Source organism: Peromyscus leucopus, chromosome 4 (genome assembly GCF_004664715.2).
Source record: "Peromyscus leucopus breed LL Stock chromosome 4, UCI_PerLeu_2.1, whole genome shotgun sequence".
Taxonomy (NCBI): Eukaryota; Metazoa; Chordata; class Mammalia; order Rodentia; family Cricetidae; genus Peromyscus; species Peromyscus leucopus.
The window spans coordinates 128,993,834-129,018,719 of record NC_051066.1 but is presented as its reverse complement, the minus strand read 5'-3'; the positions used below and the strand labels follow the sequence as shown (position 1 = coordinate 129,018,719).

The 24,886-nt window shown below is 49.0% G+C and overlaps 2 protein-coding genes, 1 non-coding gene and 1 pseudogene across 5 annotated transcripts in view; 2 read left to right on the top strand and 2 right to left on the bottom strand.

Annotated features, from left to right (window-relative positions):
- The window catches only part of Pofut1 (protein O-fucosyltransferase 1), a 30,007-nt gene extending 27,447 nt beyond the window's left edge, over positions 1 to 2,560 (bottom strand). Inside the window, exons 1-2 of the mRNA XM_028887447.2 lie at positions 2,355 to 2,560; positions 259 to 380 (exon numbers count right to left, since the gene is read on the bottom strand). Coding sequence (XP_028743280.1) covers positions 259 to 380; positions 2,355 to 2,496 — 264 coding nt within the window. The 5' untranslated portion in view covers positions 2,497 to 2,560. The remainder of the gene's footprint in view (positions 1 to 258; positions 381 to 2,354) is intronic.
- Positions 2,561 to 2,687: 127 nt separating this feature from the next.
- Plagl2 (PLAG1 like zinc finger 2) lies at positions 2,688 to 16,620 on the top strand. 3 transcript variants are annotated; one of them, XM_028887457.2, is made up of 3 exons: positions 2,690 to 2,808; positions 7,920 to 8,290; positions 11,612 to 16,620. In XM_028887457.2, exons 2-3 carry the CDS (start codon positions 8,031 to 8,033, stop codon positions 12,849 to 12,851), a joined length of 1,500 nt encoding a protein of 499 aa, XP_028743290.1. In that variant the 5' UTR covers positions 2,690 to 2,808; positions 7,920 to 8,030; the 3' UTR covers positions 12,852 to 16,620. The 3 variants fall into 3 exon arrangements, with proteins under 3 accessions (XP_037061204.1, XP_028743290.1, XP_028743292.1); XM_028887459.2 differs by lacking the exon at positions 2,690 to 2,808 and adding an exon at positions 4,351 to 6,447; XM_037205309.1 differs by lacking the exon at positions 7,920 to 8,290 and having other exon boundaries at positions 2,688 to 2,808.
- Positions 16,621 to 17,123: 503 nt separating this feature from the next.
- Positions 17,124 to 20,126, top strand: LOC114705579 (annotated as a pseudogene).
- A 4,108-nt stretch (positions 20,127 to 24,234) lies between these two features.
- LOC114705607 lies at positions 24,235 to 24,341 on the bottom strand. Its single transcript, XR_003736415.1, has one exon. It is a non-coding gene; the product is annotated as a U6 spliceosomal RNA (small nuclear RNA).
- Between the last annotated feature and the right edge of the window lie 545 nt (positions 24,342 to 24,886).

Sequence of the window (24,886 nt, the reverse complement as noted above, 5' to 3'; positions counted from 1 at the left end):
ACCTCACTCCTCTAAACCTGGGTTTCCATTTCCTCGAGGATGAGCTGTGGAAAGAATGAGCTAATCCTCATGCAGTGTTCAGACAGTGCCAGCACATGGCAGGTGTTGGGTGAGAAAGTTGCCATTACAAGGAAGACAATTCTGGGTAGAGAACAAGACAAGCCTAGAGTGGAAGAAAAACCCAGAGGCCTTGGAGTCAAGCAAATCAGCCAGCACGGGGAAGGGTGGACAGGGGCCGAAGTCAGCACAAGTACTCACGTTGGTGAAAGGAGGCTTGTGATGCTGGTACTCAATCCAGGGAGGTACAGCCAAGGTGCGGTTCAGCAGCTTTGCGAATGCCAGGGAGCCCAAGAAGTGATCGGCCTGGTTCCCAAAGCGCCCTAGAAATGGTACATTGTAGGTAGAGTGGCCTGGGGTACTAAAGGCACGGTGTATGAAGGGCTCAGAAAAGATGTGCCTCCAGGAAGTGGGGGGGGGCTCCCCCGCCCCCCAGCAAGTCACCAAAGTGAGCTAGTAACACTGGCACCTAAGAGAAAGTCTAGACTTCCAGGTTTGACAATCCTTAGCCACCCCAGATTCCATGCTATTTCTCTAACATGCTCTACAATCATCTCTATTCTACTTATTTTCTTTGCCAGGAGTGTCCTTTGACCTGTTTCTGTTTCCACTTACACGTGAAGGGGGGTGACCCTGGTACCTCATTTGCTAAGACACTTTCATCAACTCCTATCCAGTTCTCTTGCTCTCGGCATGGATTTGAGTTACTTTTTTTTTTTCTTTTTGAGACAGGGTCTGTGTAGTCCTGGCTGGCCTGGAACTTGTTCTATAGACCAGGCTGTCCTTGAACTTGTAACAATCTTCCTGCCTCTACCTCCTAGGTGCTAGGATTACAGCTGTGTAATCAGCTTACGTATTTATTTATGTGCTGGGGATTTAACCTAGGGTCTGGAACATGCTGGGTATTTTACCACTGAGCTATACCCACAACTTGGGTTATTTACATTTGCCATTTCCCCTCAAATGTCTTTCTTCACTTTCTGGCTTTTTGCACTGGCTGTTTATTCAGCCTGTGAATATCTCACATACAAGGCCTTTCTTGGTTGTTTGGTGTTTTTGCCAGGTTCTCACTATGTAGTCCTGGCTGCTCTAGAGTGCTCTATGTAGATCAGGCTGGCCTTAAACTCACAGAAATCCACCCATCTCTGGCTTCCAATGTTAAGATTCAAGTTGTATGCAACCACACTTAGCTGTCATCAATATGGCATCCATTCATTCATTCCAAAAATACTTCAAGGTCAAAATGTGCCAGGTGCAACAATATAAAATGTTAGATGTTGTTACAATATAAACACAAGCAAGGTTAAGATCTCTGCCCTCCAGGCGCTCAGTCCTAATTCAGGTTAGGAGACACTAAACATGAAAACAAATTCATTTCGATAGATTATGATAGTTGCAAGAAAGAAAATGAAAATGTCTGGTGATGGGAAACTTAAGGAAATTACTTGAGTAGAGGTCAATGGAGTCCTCTTTGGTGACAAGTATGCTGAGACTTCAATTATGAGAAGGGGGTGGGGGTGGGGTGCAAAAATTAGAGGAAGGTGTCATAGACCTTTGTGTTTGTGAGGAACAGAAGGAAGCAGGTTAGTGTGGCTATAGCTGGAGGACCAAGGAGAAGGGGTGTGGAGAAGACCAGAGAGGAAGCCAAATCATGCAAGATGACGGCCATGGTCAGGTATGCAAGCCACTGAAGGGTTATAAGAAGGATTGAATTTTACAGTGATGATCCACTATTCCATTTAAATTGCATCCCTGGACTGGTTCTTAAGAGTCCTTGTTATCTTTTATCACCTCAGTTTTCATCATCTTGTACCAAATTATTCATGTACTTAAAAAAAAAACCACTTTGTTTTATTGTCTGTCTTCCTAAAATGAAAGATCTACAAGGGTATGTATAAGGTTTATCTGTCTCATTCACCACTGGCACGGAAGGCAGCGCCTGGGTCAAAAAAAAAAAAAAAAAAAGGTGGCACATAAATATTTGCTGAATGAATGTAAGAACTGCCACGAGACAGCGCGGGCAAGTCTTGCCCTACAACCTCCATTTACTGGTCTCGGAGTCGGATTAGACCTCGAGTGAGGAGTCATTTAGCTTCTCCCGTCCGACGAATGGCAAGTTGAGCACCGGTGGCCCCAATGTACCCATGCAACTAGGGCAGCGAAGAGCATGCCATGCCCTGCCCCGCTCCGGAGGTCTCTCCTGGACCTGACGAGGCGTCAGTAGGCGCCTCGCAAAAGTGGCTCCGCCTCCCGGGCCTCAGTTTCTCCATTTGAGCAGGGGGCTCGGGAGGCCTTACCCATGCAGGGACAGTAGAGCAGGTAACCGGCCAGGTCCCAGGAGCCCGCCGCCTGCCCCCAGAGCGGCAGCGGCGGCAGCAGCAGCAGCAGGAGAGACGCCCGCAGCAGCAGGTGTGGCGGTGCCCACGCGGCGGCGCCCATGTCGGCGGCAGAGCCCCAGAGCTTCGCGGCTGGGAGGCGGGGAGGGGGGGAAAAAAAAAGCAGAGGCGCGAGTGGCCGCCCCGCTCCCGACGCTCCCCGCGCGCCGCCCGCGCGCCGGCTGGGCCGCTCTAGCCCGCGGGCGGGCGGGACCATAGAGAGCCCGCGGCACCGCCCCCTCCACGACCCGAGCGCCCGCTCGCGCGGCTCCCACAATGCACCGCACAATGGCCCGACCGCCGCCACTACCGGGGCCTGAGCGGGCCTGGCGGAGCCCGAGCGCGGCCCGGCCCGCAGCGCGGGGTCCCGAGCGCAGTGAGTGCCGGCGAGGGTCCTGGGGGATGGTGGGGAGCGGGGCGGGAGGCCGTCGCGCTGTGCCTACACGCCCGGCACTCGGAGCGGCGGCGCCCCTCACCACGGGCCGCCCAGCGCGGTCGCCCACACCCCTGACGGGGGGCCCCCTCTGCGCCAGCCGGGCCCCGGATAGGCCCTGTGGTGACGAAAACGCTCCCCGGACCTCAGACTTGTGCCCGGGGGACCGGAAGAAGCCCTTAGGCTCACTCCATTCCTAGACTTGGAGACTCAGCCCTGAGGGTCCCCCGCTGTCGACCCCCCCCCCCCGACTCCCTGGAGACCCAGATAACACGCTGCTGCCCTTCCTTGGGATCGCGGTCTGGGGGGCATAGATAAGCTGCACCTGCTCCCTCCCTCGGACACGCCTACCCCGACCCACATAACCCCCTTTCCTGCTCCAAAGAGTCCTCTCTTCGCTCTTTCGTTTTCCAGACTTTCATAAACTTACTCTGAGGCTTCTCTCCAATACCTCCGTCTCAATGAAGAACCCCAAATGAGGTCCTACCTGTAGTTGCCTCCCCGGTGACCATATTGAGTGAACTTCAGACCTTTTTTCCATCGCGAGGGTCTCATTTCTAGACTTTCTTGAAACTCACTCGAGTCTTCAGCACCGCCACCCCCAGCCTCTTCCGACCTTTAGAACCTCCCTGCCTCTTTCTCGCGGTGGTCTCTTGGAGACCCAAATAGTGTGTTCATGATTCTTTACCGTGCATGCTTGCTCTTCCCGTCTAGACTGACCCTATCTAGACTTCTTTCTGAATTCACGTCTTTTCTCCCCATTCTCCATTCCCACCTTCCAGTCGTAGGGGGAATTTAACATTTCACACCACAAAATGGGGTGATCTAGCGGCTGGCCTGAGGGCCGGACCGGTTTCCTACAACTCCAGCTCCATGCTGTGGACTACCCTGGGACAGAAGGGGAAGGGGTCCTGGCCGCTGCGGCGAGATGGTGCTTTCACCTGCAAGCATACCCTGACTCCTGGCTTGTGTGTTTTTCCACCTGTCAGCCTGGAGCCGTGATAAGTCTGGCCTTGGGTTTCTAGCCCTCTTCTCTCAAGGAAAGGCGGCTTGGGGGGGGGGGGGGAGGGCGGGTAGGTGAAAATGAAGCTGGAGTGAGTTGCAGCCATTTGCTCAAGGCCTCCCCAGGGGTGGGAGGCAGTGGGAATCTGAGGAAATAGGGAATCAAAGGGACTCCAAAGAGGCCCATCTACACTGACAGAAGAACTAGCAGCCCGAGAGTAAATCCTACCCCTGTTAATCCTGTTTGATGTTTCTTGGAATGATGCAAGTCATTGAGACTCTCAGGCCTCCCTGTAATTTAATTCTCCCACCATTCCGGAGTGTTGTGTGTGCGCTGGCCTCGGGAAGTGGGCAGCTATTCCCATTCCTCATTCCCTCCTTGCTGTTTTCCAGCCGACCAGTGTGCCTTTGGATTTGTTTCTGTTGCCCAGGTCAAGGCCTGTTTTTTTTTTTTTTTTTTTTTTTTTTTTTTTTTTTTTTTTTTTTCCCCTTCTAACACTATTTATAATTTCCCAGTTGCTATTTTAAGTTCTTTTGAGGGAAGATTCCACCTCCAAGAACCTTTCTGGGTGTGTTTCCTCCTAGGCAGGTGTTGAATTGAGTTCTTCAGATCCCCAAGTAGCTCTTGGGCAGGAAGGATAAAAGCTATTTTAGGGTAGTCACTGAAGTGGAGCTGTTAATCCTCTGTGGGTCTCTTTAGTTAAGAACACTCAGAGATTAACCCTTTCCTTGCTGTAGAGACCGCCGGCTAGCTCAACATTATTTGATGGGGAGAGTTGGGAAAACTGGACTGTGGCAGCCGAAGGTGGGAACACAAAATTCAGTACAAAGACCAAGATAATAGCTTTCTTTTGCTGGGCACTTTGAGCAGGCCAAACCCCATGCTGAACTTTTTGCATACCTGACTAAAATAATCCTTACAGCCAGACTGTGAGGTAAGTATTTTTAGCTTTACAGATGAGGAAACAGGCTAATAATGGAGAAAGAACGCAGTTTCTATAGAGATGATGTAACACCATAAAAACTATAGTTTCATCAGAGGACAGCCTACATCACAGCACTACAGAAGACAGACCGGAGCTTCCAAAGGCCATACAGAGTACTGAGCAAGCATTCTTACTTTGGGTATGGAGCTTTAATAATAGAAGAGAGTGTAATAAAGTGGCCATCCAGGAAGAGAAAACTCTGGCCTAGGAGATGTACCGGAGGAAAGTAAAGGGCTTGTGCTGAGGCTTAACAGTGAGGGAAAAGAGGAAGGCTGAGTTCTGAGATGTTGGGAAGGGAAGGAAACTGACTTTGAGGCATGAGAAATAACACTAAGAGGGAGAGAGAAGTTATACTTGGCACTGCTGAAGAGTGGCAGCAGCAATATTGCCCTCACGGGCTTCGTGTGTTCATGTTTTATGTCACTCTCCACAGTACCATTTCACTTCATCCTCTAGGAGATATTTACAGGTTAAGAGAATGAATCTCTTTCAGAAATTGAGGAGAGTGAGGTTCAGAGAAGTAAAGTAACCTGCCTGTGGTTTCATAGCCAGTGAGTGGTGGCTCTTCTGATAGCAAGTCCAAGGTTCTTTCCGTGCTGCCTCCCCCTTCAGATCAGATGCCAGAAGAGTCTTGGGCTGAAAATACACTGACTTATACCAGTAACTGGGAGGGATTGTGTTTGTTTTATGGAAACAGGTTCTGTCAGCTTCTCCATAGCTACGGTTAGACTATGAGACTAGAAGAACAGCTTTGAAAGAGAAGCAAAATTCTTTCACAGTTTTGACAGGAAGTCTGAAGGAATAGGTCTGATTGTATGAATCAAACCCAGGAATTTTTCTGGATCAGAGAAGTATGCAGACAAAGGACACAGGAAGTGAGACTAGATCCCCAAAAGATTCCTAGGTAACACCAGCAACTGTGGCTGTGGTGGCCACTGATTGTAGGTAAGGATCTTGCTGTGCTTTTTCAGAGGCCTAGGTGAGTAGGATCAAGGTGTTGGCTCTTCTAAAGCCATAACCTCATGAATGCTGATCAAGTGAAGCACATGGTTTTCTCCTTCCTCCTTTGGTTCTATCGGGGCATCCTCATGAGCTCTTCTTAGCCACTAGCAGCCTGTTTCCTAGAAGCCCATTACTCACTCTTTCAGTAGCTAAACTGCTGTGTCTTGTTTGTGCATGTTCAACAGAACAGATGAGGTGGACGTGTGGGAGGTGGGGATGTACCATTCTCTTTCTGAGTTTGTGCGGAATTTCCAGAGCTAGGCTCCCCCTCACATCAGCCAGAGTGATGTGACTTGCTTTCCTCTAGCTGCCATTCCCAACTTCCAAATGCTAAGATGCATGATTTAGATAGGAAGTGGGAGCAGAATTTGACTTTGAAGGTATGGGGAATTCTCTCTAAACTAGACATGCATACTTGGAGCTCACTCTATCCAGTTCCAGGGTACGTAGTAATCGCTGGTATTATAAACAGGTAATTCCACCTTGTGCAGAAGGGGGCGGAATTTGAACAATGAAAGCCAGCCATCGGAGGAGGCGTTTAAGGTGTATAGAGAGCAGGCAGATATGACAGAGATGTGCCAGGATAACTCAAGTGAGTCCAGTTTTCAGTAATTTCTTTCCCTTTCCAGTACATGAGTAGTACAAAATATTGCCACTTTTGTGCAGATGATTCTAGGCAAATCCCCACTGGTGATGGAGAAATGTTTGTCATATTACATTGCAATGTTTCTTCAACAAAAGGAATGGTTCCTGAACAGGATGTAGCTCATGTTATGATGAGCAAAGCTCTCTGGGGCATGAACCCGCTGATACTATCATCTCGTTCATGGCCAGTCTGTTGGATGAATGGTCACTGTAAGCAGCAGGTGCTAATTAGCTGAGCAAGCATTCCATGGTCCACAGCTAGTTTGTGCAGTTGAAGCTCTCCCCAGAGTCTTGTAGCCAATCCCCAGATACACCATCATTGCTCTCTACATGGAAAATCCTCATAACTGAATTTTGGGATTGTCTCTTGAGTTGGTGTCAGGAAGGGGTCGTGTTTCTGTTGCTCTGTCTTCCTCTCCTTACTATACCACTTTCACCAACAAGGGGAAGGATCAGATTTCAGGTTTTGGCTCCTTTCTCTGGAGGGTGGAGAACCAGTTTAAACTAGAGCTTCTGAGTATAAGTTAAGCCCCTGAGAATCAACTTGAGTTTAACGAGTAATTTACTCATCTAAAAGGAAATTGAGGTTCCTTCTCTAGATGTTAGGTATATGGAAATGAAAGAGAAACAGAAGGATCCCTCAGAGGGTCATCAGGTGGAGAAGACTTACATTCAAGTCAAGAATGTTATCTGTCCTAGTAGAGAATTGCATGTGTGTCCTCTGAGTCTGTAGGATGAACCACTCAGCACTTTGGGGTTTTATGGATTAAAAGAAAACAAAAAACCATGGAGAACAAAAGATCCAGAAAGGTGGTGGAGGTCAGGATGGGACTGGCACTAGTTTAGGGAAAATTCTTGGAGGCTACAGTTGCTTCTCTAGAAGGAACCTCCTGATGTTAGTGCTCTGCTAAGAAATGCAGGTGGCACAGGGCCTGGCTCTTGGGTCTGAATTTCCTATGGAAAGGTTCTAACTCTGTTGCCTTTTAGATATTTTATTGTTCCTTAGCACCTCTGGTGAGGGGAATAACAGCAAATGGAGGGAAGTAGGGTGAGGAGGAGGAAAGCTATCTAACCTTGGAGGGAGGGATGTAAAAAACGAAGAGAAAGTTTAGTGCTTTGAGCTTTAGTTCTTCAGATTACTTTGTCTCTTCTAGTCTAGAGTTACCAGTAATAACCCCGATGAGCACTGGTAAGCACCAATGGAAGCTTTATACATATGGCTGCATTGACCTCTAAAACATGATTTTGGAGGTTGTGTCTGTTTTGTAAATAAGGAAGCAGGTCAGGGAAGCAAGTGCTTGTTTGAAAGTCACACCACTAGTGAGTGGGAGGAGAAGGGTGGGAGTAGGCTTGGGAGCTGTCTGCGGAGCCTGTGTGCTCTTGGTATGGGGCTTCCTAACACCAGGTGCTCTGTTTCAGGTGAAGAGACTGTTTTCTGAAGGCTGCGTTGGAGGCTGTGACCGAGCAGAGCCTATGTGAACTGATGGGGAGGCTTTCTGAATAACATGGCCCTCTGCCATTAGCCTTGCCATGACCACATTTTTCACCAGCGTCCCTCCCTGGATTCAAGATGCAAAGCAGGAGGAGGAAGTGGGCTGGAAACTAGTTCCCAGGCCTCGGGGCCGGGAGGCAGAGAGTCAAGTGAAGTGCCAATGTGAAATCTCGGGGACACCTTTCTCAAATGGGGAGAAGCTAAGGCCTCATAGCCTTCCCCATCCGGAGCAGAGACCGTATAGCTGCCCTCAGCTGCACTGTGGCAAGGCTTTTGCCTCCAAGTACAAGCTGTATAGGTAGGTGACACTCCCATACCTCTTTTAGCCCCCAGCTTCCCAGAGGATAGAACCAGAGACTCAGCTGAGTATGGGTCTTTATTGGTAGCAAAAGAGTGAAAGACGAAATTGTCCTGTAAGTGTACTCTGAACTCTAACCATTTGAAGTCACTACTAAGTAATAATAGTGTTTAGCTTGGCATGGAGGCGCATGCCTGTAATTCTGGCACTTATAAGACTGAAGCAGAAGAATCACACCAGTTCAAAGCCAGTTTGGGCTACAGAGTGAGACTGTTTGAAAACAAACCACTTAGGGCCCATTGAGCTAGCTCAGTGGGTTGGAGTGCTTGCTGCCAAGCCTAACAGTCTGAGTTCAGTTCCTGGGACCCACATGGTAGAAGGAGAGAACTGACTTCTGCAAGTTGTCTCTGGCCCCTAAACTCATACATGTACACACAAAATAAATGTAATAAAATTTTGTTTAAGCTGGGCAGTGGTGGCAAATGCCTTTAATCCCAGCATTCAGGAGGCAGAGGTAGGTGGGTCTTTTGAGTTTGAGGCCAGCCTGGTCTACAGAGTTAGCTCCAGGACAGCCAAGGATACACAAAGGAACCCTGTCTTGAAACCCCCCACGCCCGCCCCCCCCAAATTTTTTTTAGCAGCAAACAAACAAAATTAATGTATGTTTGTTTTGAAACAGGAGTTCCTTATGTAGCCCAGGTTAGCCTAGAATTCAAAAAATTCCTTCCTCATCAAGAATGGTGGTATTTTTATTGAGACAGTAGACTCCGATGAGTGTAGTATAAGGCAGCTATGAACAAATTAGACTTAACATTTTTTTCAGTACTTTCTCCATTCCTGTCAGGTAAATTATCAGAATCTTAGCCAGAAGTTAGAAATTGGTCTTAGAAGTTTAGAAGGACAAGGAGATCCTCTGGTCTGGTCTGTCCAGCTGGGGCTCTTGTGACTTCGCCAGGACCAGAGTGTTGGTCCTGCAGTGCTGTGCTCTGACTCAGCCTGCGAATCAGAGGGTTGTTTCTCTGTCTGTAGAGTCCCTGCTGCTCAGTGGGTCAGCTCCTTTCCTGAAATTTGTAAGCCCAAGAACCCTTACTTAAAGTGAAAGAGAATGTGAAAGCCCTTGTTAGGGCAGATAAGAGCAGCTCTGTTAGGGAAAGGACCTGAGGAGAACCATCTATATTTACTTGATCCCCTGCCTTGCCAGTAAAGGAACCATGAACTTGTCCTGATCAAATGAGGTAGACTAACCTGGTGCATCTAGCCATTCATCTATCTCTTATTTATTAATCTCCTGCTATGTACCACAAACAGTGCTCATTGCTAGGGGCAGGGTAGTGAGTAAGAAGGGTGGAGGGGCTAGCTGTTTGTTTGTTTTTTACACATAGTGAAAACTTTTGAGTATACTTTCTCAACAGTGAAGACAGACAGCAAACCCATAAATACAGTGAGATGACCACAGAAAGCCCTAGTTCCTCATCTGGAAAACAGTTGGTAGGAAGGAACCAAGATAGGTATCAGGGGTTGTGTGGACCTAGGAATGTGTTGATTCTTAGGGGACCCTAGTCAGGGACATCCTCTTGGACTCCTTTGTGGTGGTCTGAGTACCAGTGGGAGGCTGATAGAAAAATCCTAGTCCAAGAGGTAAGAGCCCTGACATGATCTTTGGTGAGTTTCTGGGCTTCTTTAGGCCTTAGTTTTCTACCTGAGACATGAAGGAAACAGACTGAGTCCTTCAGCACGGCCTCTAATGTGCCATCCTGTCAGCATGCCAGGAGGTTGATAATGACCCCATAAATATGAGTGCACACACATAATACAAGGTGATTCTCTATATAGAAAAGGTCATGGCGCCAGTCGGTGGTGGCACATGCCTTTGATCCCAGCACTCGGGAGGCAGAGGCAGGCGGATCTCTGAGTTCAAGGCCAGCCTGGTCTACAGAGTGAGATCCAGGACAGGCGCAAAGCTACACAGAGAAACCCTGTCTCGAAAAAACAAAAGCAAAAAAACGAAAAAAAAAGAAAAGGTCATGGGGTACTAAACACAGCTATGATGTGCTATCTCAAGAGGGTTAGTGTTTAAATACAGCCTCTGCCATTGACTGACTGATGGGTGGGGCTACCTGGTGCTTCCTGTCCTTAACTGGAGAATGTTGTTAATGACAGTTCACCCACAGTTTGGCAAATAGTAGGCCTTAAAGTTTTGGTGAGTTGATTCTGAAGGTATATGAAGCTATGGATCCAGTTCCTGGTCTCTGGGCTGTTTTCCAGTCAGACAGGAGACATGTGAGCTAAGGGACAATGAGGAACTAAGCAGTTGAAATGATACAAAAGGATCTGTAGTGAATAATGAATTGTTCTCATACTCATCACAACTATTTCTCTCCCAAAGGCAGCTGGTGGGATTCATTTCTTAGGAATCCTCGAGGCATTCAAATGTGTATTCTCCTTTTGGTTTTCAAAGGGGGTTGTATTATGTGCACTGTTGAACTTCCTTTTTTGACTTGTCTTTGTATATCTTGGGAACTTGTTACAGATCAGGAAGTTTACATACATTTCATATTTCATTTTTCCCTTTATTGTAACATTTAAAAAAATTAAATGTAAACTTTTGAAGAGGAAATCATTCACATGACACAGAATTCAGGAGGTATTAAAAGGCTTACAATGAAAGTTCTCCATCAAGTCCATTTATAAACTCCGATTTTTGGATCTCTGCCCCCCCCCCCCCCCCAGTGATGTCTGGTTCTTATTGCAAGCACATACAAGCAATACGTTATTTTTTATGTAGCAAATGCCATTCTTTGTGTACTATTGCTTTTTCCTCTTTTTTAAAAAAAATTCTTTCAAGACAGAATTTCTCTCTCTATAGCCTTGACTGCCTGAACTTGCTCTGTAGAACAGGCTGGCCTCAAACTCAGAGATCTGCCTGCCTCTTCTTCCCAAATGTTCAGATTAAAGGCATGCACCACTGCCCCCCCCCCCACTTTTTCCTCTTAATGTTTCTAAGAAGCTTATTCCTTGAAGGTACATATAAAGCTCACCTTTTAAATACCAGAGTTATATTACAGACTTAGCAATTGTATAACCAGTTCCCTATTAGTAAATTCAGATTGTTCTTGATTTTTTGCTACTAAAACCAATGCTGCCAAGCATGGCAATACATACATGATTTTGTAGGGATATTGGTAGAATATAGTCGATATGGTATTCTGTTGCATTGCTTTATTGGTTTTTATATATAGTTTCCTGTTTGTAGACATCTGGTTGTCTAGTTAGCCCTTTTGAACTTCCAGCTTTCTACCCATCTTCCATCCCTACCCACAGGCACATGGCCACCCACTCGGCCCAGAAACCCCACCAGTGCATGTACTGTGACAAGATGTTTCACCGAAAGGACCATCTGCGGAACCACTTGCAGACCCACGACCCCAACAAGGAGGCCCTCCACTGCTCTGAGTGCGGTAAGAATTACAATACAAAGCTGGGTTACCGCCGCCACCTGGCCATGCATGCTGCCAGCAGTGGTGATCTCAGCTGCAAGGTGTGCCTGCAGACCTTTGAGAGTACCCAGGCCCTATTGGAGCACCTGAAGGCTCACTCACGCCGGGTAGCAGGAGGTGCCAAGGAGAAGAAGCACCCCTGTGATCACTGTGACCGGCGGTTCTATACTCGGAAGGATGTTCGACGGCACCTAGTGGTGCACACTGGTCGTAAAGACTTCCTGTGCCAGTACTGTGCCCAGAGGTTTGGCCGCAAGGATCACCTGACACGGCATGTCAAGAAGAGCCACTCACAGGAGCTGCTCAAGATCAAGACAGAGCCAGTGGATATGTTAGGCTTACTCAGCTGTAGCTCCGCAGTCAGTGTGAAGGAAGAGCTGAGCCCTGTGCTCTGCATGGCCTCTCGGGACGTGATGGGGGCCAAGGCCTTCCCTGGCATGTTGCCCATGGGTATGTATGGTGCCCACATCCCTACCATGCCCAGTGCGGGCGTGCCACACTCCCTGGTGCACAACACGCTGCCCATGGGTATGAGCTACCCTCTGGAATCTTCTCCGATCTCCTCCTCAGCTCAGCTCCCTCCAAAATACCAGCTTGGATCTACCTCATACTTGCCTGATAAACTGCCCAAAGTGGAGGTGGATAGTTTTCTGGCAGAGCTTCCTGGAAGTCTGTCTCTCTCATCAGCTGAACCCCAGCCCGCCTCACCTCAGCCGGCGGCGGCGGCGGCAGCTGCAGCCCTCCTAGACGAAGCCCTGCTCACCAAGAGTCCCGCCAACCTTTCTGAGGCCCTCTGCGCTGCTAATATGGACTTCTCTCACTTACTGGGCTTCCTTCCACTCAACCTACCCCCATGTAACCCGCCAGGGGCCACAGGAGGCTTGGTCATGGGCTACTCCCAAGCTGAGGCACAGCCTCTGCTCACCACTCTGCAAGCTCAGCCTCAAGATTCCCCTGGAGCTGGGGGACCCCTGAACTTTGGGCCTCTGCACTCCTTGCCTCCTGTCTTCACCTCTGGCCTGAGTACCACCACCCTGCCTCGTTTCCACCAAGCATTCCAGTAGCCCCCACGGAGGTCCCCCACTCAGTCTTTTGGTTCTGCAAGGGAGCCTAAGTGCCCACCCCATCCACCTCCCCCATGAAGGCAGCTGAGCTTTCAGAGCTGGGTTCAAAAAGAAAATTCCAGTGTCTATATGGAGCACTTGGTTTGGGGGCTCAGGCTCCAGGATCAATCTAGAGGGATCCTTGAACCCAGCCCCGTGAACTTTCATAGGACTTTCAGGTATTTTTACTTTTATTTTTGATCTGAACTGGGAGCTATTTTTAGCCCTCTGCCTCTCCAAAGTGTCAGAACCACCTTCAATCTGGAGAAGGGGAAGCCTCTTGGAGACAGAGGGTTTCACCTTGTATGACCTCAAGAGAAATAGCTTAAGAAGCCCGTCTTCTGGTCCCAGCCTGCAGACCCTCCAGCAGTTGGTTGTTGAGTCCCTGCTGTGGAAGATCTCTTGACTATTACCTGCTTCCAGCTACCAAGCAGGACAGAGGGCCTCTATTCTCAGCAATCCCACCCTACTCTACCAGCAGCTCTACTTCAGTCAGTGTTGTCCAGCAACGGTACCGTTTACACATTCTCCTCAGACACACCATTTCACCTCCCTTGCCACACTGTTAGCCTTAGAGTAATTGCAGTGAACACTGTTTACACACCGTGAATCCATTCCCACCAGTCCATTTCAGTTGCCACCAGCCTGAACCACTAGGTACCTGGTGTTAACTGGAGCCCTGTTTACAAGGCGGAGTCGGGTCTTGCTGACTTCTCTTCACTTGAGGTCACATTTTTCCCCCGTGGGGAAATAAACTGACTTTGGACTGCTTCAATTTCTGCCATCTTCCATGACTGCTTCTATTCCTGCCTTCCATGGCAGTGTCCACAGGAGATAGGCAAGAAGATTGGAGCAGCATTCTCACAGGTCTGCAATTTTGTTTTTCTCCAAGTACATCATGACACCTTCGTTCTCCTGAACTGGAGAGGGGAAGAAATGAAAGGCACCAATATCTACCATTCCCCAATCCCCAGCCCCACCCTGGACATCATGAGCTGTTATTATTTGTCTTGGAAGGAAGGGTTCTGGGCTCTGGGCTGGATAGCAGAGAAGAGGGAATTCACCCTTGGTTTGTTTCCTCCTGCTTGTCCTTCCAGGACATAATGGAACTGTCAGAAGAGTTTCTAGAAAGTTAGGATTGGGCAGATAGTTGAGTCCTAATCTATCAAATCATTGTTGCCTCTCATACCAAAATGTTCTTACCTACAGTGTCCCTTCTGCCTTCCCTGCTTCGCAGTCCCCAAGGACTCTGGGCACTGTGCATTGTCTTCTTTGCTCTCTGGTAAGGACCTTCCACCTGTCATGGTCCCCTCAGTTGCCCTTAGTATCTAGCAGTGTTTCTTGAAAGAAGTTGTTAGTTCTTCTGCTGACTTGGGGCTCCCTGCCACAGAGAGCACAGCCGAATCCCTAATCCCATTTCATCTCGGTTCTGTATGGGCTTTTCCCATGCACGGAAGGGAGGCAGCTCAGGGACCACTATTGTGGAACCTTTTGAGACACCTCTCTGATTCAGAAACACACTTCTACCTCTTTGCTGTTAACTCCTACAGATGTAGCCAGCAGCCTGGGCACTTCTGTTAGTGGCTCCTTTTGCTGGCTTCTCCACTAGGGTTTCAGGACAGACTACCTAGGAACTGCCTCAATCTCCCACCAGTTCTTCCCTGCCCCTCCCCTCTGTCTAGATTCACTTCAGTTTATCATTGGGAACTGTGCAGGTCCAAGACCTGGACTCCTGCTTCAGCCCAGGCCAGTACTCCTTTTTTGAGGTGAAAGCCTTCAGATTTAACTCCCTGGCCCTTGTTTGGAAGCAATGTGGAGTGAATAAGATGTTTTGATTTAAGTAAGCAAGGTAGCTTGGAATACCTTTTTTAAAAAAAAAAAACAAAAAAAAAAAACTGGATATAAGTTATGTCTGACAGGATTGGAATCAGACTAGGTGATTTGCTTCTAAAGATTAGTTTCAGTGAGTCCCAGGGACTAATTAAGGTTTGTTTTTAAAAGCGTCTGCCTTGGTACGCAACCATCTCCTGCATGCTATGCATGTTGTTGGGACTCGTATTACAGGAAGGGGCCTGTGAGAATCCAAGTGGAACTCACTGCTGCCGTTTTCCTTGTGTTTGGTCTTCACTAGACCCAGGCCCTTCTCCCTTTGCCTGCCACCTCCCTGTTGCCTCATTTTCAGAAACCAGTAGCCTCCAGCCCCAGATACAGTGCACTGGGCTGTTGGAGGGGCCCTGTCCTCCTGAGCTTGTCCCTCCCTTGGTGCTCATAGGACAGCAGAGCACCTATCGTAAACCTTGTAACTGGGGCCTTGTCCAGTTACACCTCCCCACCTCCAGTCTTTTCTCCTTGCATTTTCTCATCATCCTCTCTGTTTCTCGACTTTTCCAGTGTCCTCACTCTAAGGAATTTTCCTGTCACTGTGAACTTTGCTGGTTATCTGCCTTCACTTGTTTGGACCACAAACCACCCTGCAGTTTCTTAAACCTTTCCCCAACCTACCACCCAAAAGAGCCTTTTTGGCCAGTTGTTAAAAGGATAAGAATAATTTATTCTGTACTCGGTGCCCAAACTCATTGAAGTACCCCTTATGAGGCCAAGAGAGCCAGAGGGGCATCTGCCCAGGACAGGAGCCATGGCATGTGGCACAAACCAATCAGGGACCAGAAAAGAATGATGTCCCCTTTCCTTGCCACGTACTCTAGCCTGTCAGCAATGCACTGACGGCACCGGGGACAAGTGCCCCTCAGCCTGCACAGCAGCTTGTCAGAGTTGGAACTGTCCTGGGGCCAGGGACTAGCATGCCCGGGTGTCAGCTCAGAGGATCCTAGCACCGTCTTAACAGGTGGGAGGCAGGGAAGGGCGCACCCATGTGTCTCTCCCCGACTTTACATGGTGTTTTGTTAATACAAATCTGGGGAAGCAGGTGTGATTGCTTTTGTTCGTAGATATTATCCTAAGTTGAAATTTCCCTAAACCTCCCTTAGGACCCTTTTAAGTTTCCCATCCCCTTTTGGTAGCTATTTTCCCCACCCCTTCTCCACGAATTAAAAAAAAAAACAAAAACAAAAAACAACAACAAAAAAAAACAACAGGTTGTATTATACAGGATCAATATTTTGCTTTTTAACAAGGATATTTATGTAATAAGAAACTTTGCCTTAGGCAGGTGTTGGCCAGAAAAGTCCAGATTTCTCTGGGACCTCACCCTGGCCTCTCCTGGAGCTCTGAACCTGCTGTGGAAGGAAGTGGCTGTGACTTTCACCACTGGAGAGTGTGGTCTGTGGTGTGGAAAGGGTGTTCACTGTGTAATCTTGGACTGTGTGGAGTTGTTCCTATCAACTTGCTTCAGGTGTTGCCTGGCGTCATCTGCCAGTTCTCCCATGCGCAGCCTCTGCGCGTCTGGCACTAGAATTCCTGAACACTACTTCACACCCTTCTCTCACTCCCAGTTGGTTGAAGCTTTGGAGCCGCTCTTTCTTAATGCCAGATTATTTAAAGAAAAAAAATTACAAGACAAAAACCTTTTAGCACTTTGTAAACACAGTGAATAACCTCTTGGAGTATTTTTGGCTTTATATAAAACAAGGTTTTTAATTGTAAAATATAAGTGCCATTAGAAAATGCACAGGGCATATCTTTGTTAAAGTAGATTTTTTCAATGTTTTACAGAATTAATTTTCAAAAAAAGTTTTTATAATGAAGTTGTTTATTAAAAACTTCTGAATGACGTGCTTTGCAGTTTCAAACCTGTTTATTGGGAAGGGTTGGAGTGAGCCTGAGACTGTGAAGAATGGGATCTGTAGGCGTCTTTAGCATCCAAGGTGATGCTGGTGAGGGTGGGACAAACAGTGGGTCTTAACTGAGTGTCTTTGAGGTAAGACACTGTTGCTTGGCCTGTCTCTTAACAGATTGTCTTCACCATCCCAGGCCCCACCCCTTGCACTGACATCTTCCCATCTAGGAGCCAGTGTCCAAAGCCAAACAGTTACTTGGGAGTTTAGCCCAAGATGCTATGGGGCTAGGAAGAATCAATGTGCAGGTGTTTGGTACACAGAGGCAGGGGGCTGGTCCTTTATTTTAGCCTCTCCCTTGACAAATATCCACTGCCCACCCAGCTAGGACCCCAAGGGATTCAATCTAGGAGAGGTCAAGGGCAGGGGGTTCTCAACCTGTGGGTTGGACAGTCCTTTCACAGGGGTTGCATATCAGATATCCTGCATATCAGTTATTTACATTGTGATTCATACAGTAGCAAAATTACTAGGGTCACAGCATTAGGAAGGTTGAGAACCACTGGACTAGGGGGTTCAGCTGAAGGAGCTGTGGTGTCTTTGACAGGATGAGGCTAAAGGCTTTCTGGAGGATGTTGTAGGCAGAGATGGAGGCATTTGGTGTACTGACCTCCATAGTTGGGAGTTGAGGTCACAGGAATGCAGCCACACTTGAAGGCCTGTGGAGCACAGGAGCAGTTCCACCCAGGCCCGGCACCGAGTCCCTCTTTTTTTTTTTTTTTGTAAGCAACCGGGTCCCTGTCCTAGTTTGCTTTCTGTTGCTTTGATAAAACAGCGACCAAAGACAGCTTGGGGATGAGAAGGCTTATTTCATCATATAGGTTAACCACCCATCAGTGAGGGAAGTTAGAGTAAGAATTCAAGCAGGGCAGGAACTGAGAGACCATGAGCAACTTGGTCCTGGAAATGGGTTTCCAGGAAGACTGGAGATGAGGGAATCAGAATGAAGAAAGGACAGACACATGATGAAAAGCTGGGATTAGGTTGGCCTTCCCTCACAGGGAGCCAAACCAGCTGCAGCAGTCGGAACCTCAGTGCTTTTATTATGTACAGCATGAGAAGGAAGGGCTAGCTCGTCTTGGTATGAGGTCCGTGGCGAGCAGTCTCAAGTCTCGAGCTGTAAATGTCTGGGAGGAGGAAGCTGAAGCTGACGCTCTCAGAACTTTGTCAGCATTCCCACACAGGACCAGGGGAAGTTCCTGTGGATCTGATGCATTGGTCCTTAGAGGCAACACACATTCACTCAAGGCTTCCTCTGCTCCCCAGTGTTCAGCCACCTTTCTTACAGCCCAGGCCCACCTGATTAGGAGGGTACCCCCTATGATGGGCTGTGTCATCCACATCTATTAGTGATCAAGAAAGTGTTCAACCGATATGCCCACAGGCCAGTATGATGGAGGCAGTTCCTCAACTGAAGTTCCCAGGTGTGTCAAGTTGATGGCCAAGATTAGCTACCACAGTTATGTAACCCTAGCTGGCCTGGAACTCAGATGCCATGCCTCTGCCTCCTGAGTGTAGTGCACCTTGTTTGGCCCTTTTTTGTTGTTTTGTTTGAGTCAAGACCTCAATTTGTACATACCCACCCCCCAGCCCCCCTTGGGTTTTTGAGATAGAATTTCTGTATAGCCCTGGCTGTCCTGGACCAGGCTGGCCTCAAACTCAGAGATTCATCTGCCTCTGCCTCTGCCTCTGCCTCTGCCTCCTGAGTGTAGGGATTAAAGGCATGAGTCACCACTGCCCAGCATGTATGTATCCTTTAAAATCCACTTCTATGAAATGGCTGGCACTGAGCCTTGAGCCTGGGCCATGTGAAGCAAGGCTGGATCCAGCTCCTCTGGGAACTAGGCTAGTGACGATTGCTTCCTGGTTTGCAGCAATTTAAGATCTTTCATGGCCTTCAAGTCCTTCTAGGGCCTTCCTTTCCAGCAGCTTGATTGCCTGACAATTATGCTTACCTTTAGTTCCCAGTTTGAATCTGGCAGCCCTCTGCCTGTGCCAGTATCCTGTTGCAAGGCTGCAAGTGTCCTAGTTGCCTGCTCTAAAGCTGCAAAGAGCCCGGCAAGGGTAACAGTCCTCCCCTGCTTGTGGATGGAAGGTTATAACTGTGTTTGAGGATTAGGCCTGTCCCCGATGCCCGCCCCAGTTGTCCTTTTGCCTAGTCCACATCAGCCCTGCATTTCGTCACCTGCCCTACTAACCTGGAACCAGTTCTGTTTGACACGGGTGGTCTTCCCCGTCCCCTGCAGTGGAGGGACCCTAGCAAGTCACATGCGGCTGAGGGGAGGTGTGTGTGTGTGTGTGTGTGTGCAAGGGGCGGAGCTCGCCCCGGAGAAGAGACCCCGCCTGCTGCCAGCATCCCTACTGCCTCAACAGACCACAGTCCTGCTGGTGCTTTCCCCAGAGACTCAGCAGGACATGGCAGAAGAGGGAATTGGGGTTCTGGAGCCAGCTGCGCACCCACTACCCGGGCAAGAACAAGATGAGCGCCTGGCTCCGGCGTCTAACGCCCTCGGCACTGGGGCACACGGGCCCTCCGATCCCGCAGCCAGCGCCTAGGACCACACTGCTTGCCCCAGAAAACACTGGAGAGGCCCCCACCTCCAGCGTTCTGAACCCGGAGGGCTGTATGCAGGACTGGGGGATTCAGGTGGATACCGGAGGAAAGGCCGAGGAAGCGACGACAGAGGAAGAGCCCCGTAGGTGGGGGAGAAGCTGGAGGGGGTCGCGGAGGCCCAGGTGAGCCTAAGGCCTTTGGACCTAGGGGCCCTCATCATGGACCCGCTGGAGGCCATCTAATGGGAGCTAGAGGCCATGAGTGCCCAGACTGACGGAGCTTACCTCCGGCTGGAGCGCAAGTTTGAGAGGATGCACAGGTTGCACCTAGCCCGCAGGAGCTTCATCATCCAAAACATTCCGGGCTTTTGGGTCACTGCCTTCCTGAACCCTCCACAGCTATCAACCATGATCAGCCCTAGGGATGAAGACATGCTTGGCTACCTGATGAATTTGGAGGTGAGGGAGCTCAGACACACCAGAACAGGTTGCAAGTTCAAGTTCCTGTTTGGGAGCAACCCCTACTTCCGAAATGAGAGGATAGTGAAGGAGTACGAATGCAGATCCTCAGGTAGGGTGGTGCCCATTGCCACTCACATCCGCTGGCACCAAGGCCAGGAATCCCCGGCCTTGGTGCACAGGAACCGGGACACCATGCGAAGTTTCTTCAGCTGATTTTCGCAGCATAGCCTCGCAGAAGCTGACAGAGCAGCCCATGTAACTAAAGATGACCTGTGGCCCAACCCTTTGCAACACTACTTACTGGGGCAAAGGCCCTGCAGAGCTAGACCAGGTTTTGCAAGGTGGTCACCAGAGGCTCTACCTAGGCCCTATGGGTTCCAGTCTGGCTAAGTTCTGCTCAAATGCATGGTGCCTACATAGGATTCCTCTACCCGTGAACCTACTTACGTTCAGGCCAGAGCTCTGCTGTCTGCTCTCCTATGAATTCTGGTTCTTCAGCATGTTTGGTGGACTCAGGGCCAAGGCTGTGACCTTCATGCTGTGCTCTCATATGCCACTGCACTGATAATGGGCACCCAATGCTATGGACTTGTACTGCCATTGTATGCGTGGCCTGGGTCCGCCTGTAAAACGTGGCCTTTCTACTCACTTGGTACCGTTACCTACAAGGCTTCACAAGGACCAGTGCCTGTTTGAGGGCTAGTGCTTCAAAGCTACAATATGCTGGCCTTCACAACTGTGTTGACCGCCGCTGAGTCTCATCGCCCAAGATGAAGTGGGTACATTTGGTCTTAGTGGTCAACCAGACTTGGGGTAGCCCATGGCTTCAGGACCACAGAGCAATCCCTACCAACTGGACTGTTGGGCATCTGCAGCCTGGGCAGCCAGATGATCAGACATGGGTGAGGCCAAGCCTCAATCTGTGGTCAGTGTATTGTTTTTGATCTTCCCTTCTCTTCTTATCCTATGTGTGCCCCTCTCATAGACTGCTGTTGGCTTGTGAAGACCCATGCTGTGCCTCACCCATGCCTGGCCATAGCCTTTTTGAGTTTTGCCCAGCCCACCATCATCCCTGTTGCCTGCTCTCAGGTCCGTAAGGGCCACCTGCCAATGTAGTGAGAGCTCCTAATTCCAGAGATTGCACCAGGCTGGAATATCTGGGCATGTGCTCAAGGTAGAAGCAAGGATGGGAGTCCTTCCAGAAGCCTGACTCTTCATCAGCTTTTCCTACACCTACCTGTTTGCCAGCTGCTGGAGATGTGGCCTTCTGGCCATGTGGCCTGTTTACACTGGCATAGATCTCACATGGTTTTTAGTGGGACAACTCTGAAATGAATAACTGAAAAAGCAGTTTTTTTCCAAATAGCTAAGGAGACACTTTCTTGAATTTGCCTGTGTCCAGAGAGGGAGACTCTGTCTTATGAGCTGCCAGTGCCCTGTGCCCGCTTGCCCTGATCTCTGAGCTGCCAATGCTCTGTGCCCGCTTGCTCCTTGCAAGACTTAGACTAGTCAGAGTGTGCAGTGCAGGGTTGGGGCAGGGACAGCTAATCACTTCATTTTACACTGTGTTCTTTTAAAGAAACTCCAGTATCCCCTCTGCCGCTGCTACCCCCGCCCCTTGTGGGTTTATAAATAAAAAAGGCCAAACTGCCCTGCCCCTGGGTCTCCTCCAGGTTGTCTCTATCTCATGAAAGGCTTTACTTTCTGCTCTCTAGGACCTGGAGGCATAAAATAAATGGGGATGGAGAACCCTCAGGCTTTGCTAGCTTTCTTTCTTCCTTCCTTTCTTTCTTTCTTTCTTTCTTTCTTTCTTTCTTTCTTTCTTTCTTTCTTTCTTTCTTTTTCTTTCTCTCTTTCTTTTCTTTCTTCCTTTTTCTTTCATTTCTTTCTTTCATTTCTTTCTTTCTCTCTCTTTTCTTTTGATTCACCAATATATTCTGTAAATTAGAAGGAACATAATACTGTCACTTTGGGGCTTTTTTCTGGTCCAGTTATGAGCTTGTAGGGGCAGAAAGTTAATGTGTTTTTCATTTTGCACCTCTTGAGTATGACCCATGCATCTCCTTCTCTGCTCCTACTAGGAAATTGAGCTGTGCAGGCCTGCTTGTTTAGTTGAAGACATTTATAAGATGGCCACTGTAACCGCTCTGTAGCACTTGGACATTTGTGACTATTCACGGTTGTTATCAAGTTGTGGCCTGGTGCTATAATTTCACCTTACAGATACAGTTTGAATCTGGTGATTCTGCAAGACTTAATGCTGGGCATTGTTACTGTGTTCTGTGGGAATAACCCCTAGAAGGACCCTGGAATGGATGGTCTCCTGGCCCTGCAGACCACATTGCAACTGATATCTTTGTTTCCAAATGGAGACATGTTCCTAGGTGACTGTGTAGTCAGAAGAGGATTTGTGGCATTTTATCTCCAACAATAATGATAAGGAGTAAAAACCTTTCGATCTAGAGGAAATAGACCATGTTAATCCCCCTTCTAAAAGCTTCTATTCACGAACAGGCAAACACATGGACCTCCCAATCCTTATCACCGCTGCCCAAGCCCTGCCTTTGCTGACTCTTGTGGCCTCTCCACCACCTCCCTCAGCTCATTGGTTTCTCCCCCTCCCCCAATGCACACTTACACACACACACACACACACACACACACACACACACACACACACACATCTTGTCACTCCTGAGAAGATTTTTGCACTTGCTTTTCCCTCTTTCTGGATTTTTCTTCAGATGCAGATCTGGTTCCTTCAACTTATTCAAGTCTCAGATACCCTCTCTACCTTCCCTGCAACTACCTTGGAGATATTATATTTGCTTTATTACATGTAACTCTACAATGGTGTTTTCCTGCTCGCTTTCTTCCCTTGCTCCCATGAATCAGGAGACCAGGGGTGCATCTGCTGTCTTGCTCACATGGGTCACTGTCCAACAGGCCCCATCATCAGCAGGATGAGTGGCCTCGTCTGAGCGTGCTGGAGTGCTGTGGTGAGGTTCTGACAGGATAAAGAAGAGGCATGGCTCCTGCCCCGAGGACGGCAGCGGGGTGGAGAGGGGCAGGATGATGGGAGCTGCCTGTGCACATGTCATCCCACTGGAACACCTACGCAAGTGAAGAGTCACTCCCAGAAATCGCCGAGACGAGAGGCCACACGGTACACAACGCTCCCTCCAAGGGAGAACCTAATTCAGTCCAGCCTGACTAGCAGTTCACCCCAGCTGAAGGCAATAGGAGGCGGGACACTTCTCTGGTATAGGAATTCTGGGGATGGCCTGTTGGTTTGAACTTTTGAGGCAGTATTTCATTATGTAGTCCTGGCTTGCCTGGGACTGGTTAATATAGATCTGACCGGCCTCTGCCTCCCAAGTGCTGGGCTGAAGGTGTGTACCACCATGCCTGGCCTGGAGGTGGCCTTGGGGCAGTAGGCAGAAGTTTAAGAAGCAGAGCTCTGGCTGGGGCTGTAGCTCAGCGAGAGCCCTTAGGAACCTACTTGTGTGAGGCGCTGGTTCCACTCCAGCTATGCAAACAACAACAACAACAACAAAAACCTGCAGTCTGGAGAAGGGACCTTCTAGCAGGGCAAACAGCCTAAGTGTACAGACACTGATGTGGAAATGCAGTGTATTGAACACAACTGCCTGCTGGAGACGGGTAGGGCCGGGTGGAATGCCAGGCCGAAGCTTTATTCTGTGGATGGCAATGAGGAGTGTCAGGTGTGGCTTGGAGGGAGGTGTGGCTCACAGGGCAGCCAGGAAGCAAGGAGAGGACAGGGCCATTCCAGATCCTCACCAGTCTGTAGCTCTTCTTGGAAGTCTCCATGATTCCCACAGAAACCTTTTTTACTTTTTGGTTTTTCAAGACAGGTTTTCTCTGTGCAGCCCTGGGTATCCTGGAACTTGAGCTGTAGACCAGCCCGGCCTCAAATTCATGGAGATCTGCCTGCCTCTGCCTCCCAAGCGCTGGGATTATAGGTGTGCACCACCACTGGTGATTCTCACAGCAGTCTTACCACCTCCCAAGTCCATCATAAACGCTGGCACTAGCACCTGGCTGGCTTCCACCATCTGGGTTTCTCATTTATGCCCTAAACATGTCCTTGCTGGAAATCAGAGGAAAGCACTGTAGGGACCAGCACACCATGGGATTTGCCTGATTGCGCCTGCTGGTGGGATTTGCCTGATGATTGTGCCTGCTGGTGGGATTTGCCTGATGATTGTGCCTGCTGGTGGGATTTGCCTGATGATTGTGCCTGCTGGTGGGATTTGCCTGATGATTGTGCCTGCTGGTGGGATTTGCCTGATTGTGCCTGCTGGTTGTCAGGCATACTCTGGCTCCTGCCTAATTTAGGGCTTAGCAGCCTTGTGCCCCCAGTTCCTGGGCAGTGGCACTAAAGTGAAACATGTGCTTTACCTATTAGTTTGTGCCAGGCTTCCCTTCCACTGCTTAGCCACGTGCCCTGCCCTTGTGGAGCATGAGCCTTGCCCACAGGACTCTTGCTTCTAACATGTTTGTTTATCTACACATTTTTTTTTGAATGCTTCACGAATTTGCGTGTCATCCTTGTGCAGGGGCCATGCTAATCTTCTCTGTATCGTTCCAATTTTAGTATATGTGCTGCCAAAGCGAGCACTTACCTACACATTTTAACACCCTCTCTCTGTTCAGGTCCCTGTCCTCAGCTCAGGGGTCCAATAGCCACCAGCACTTACAGAATACCTACTGTATCTTGGGAGTTTCCATGGCTACAGCATCTAGAGTGGCTCTCTATACCTAAGTCAGCCCATGTCCTTCTGTTCCAAACCCTCCTGGGGCTCAGATCTTACATGACAAAAGCAAACTGGCTCTGCACAGCCCACAAGACCCTTAAGACCCGATCTTGGCTCACCTTCCTTCAGACAGCCTTCCAGCCACACCTGTCTCCAAACCTGAGCTTTGCCATAGTCTTGCTTTGTTTCCTCTGCTTGGAACCTTCTCCAGATATCTACATGGCTGGTTTTATTGCTGCACTAAGGTTTCCCAGCACCATTGTGCACATCTGAAAAAGCATTTCACCTCTTTAGTGAAACCTTTTGGAAGTCACCACCTAGTACTCCCCTTCCACTGGCTGGGGTCATTTGTTTTTGTTTTTGTTTTTTGGAGCTGAGGATCGAACTCAGGGCCTTGCGCTTGCTAGGC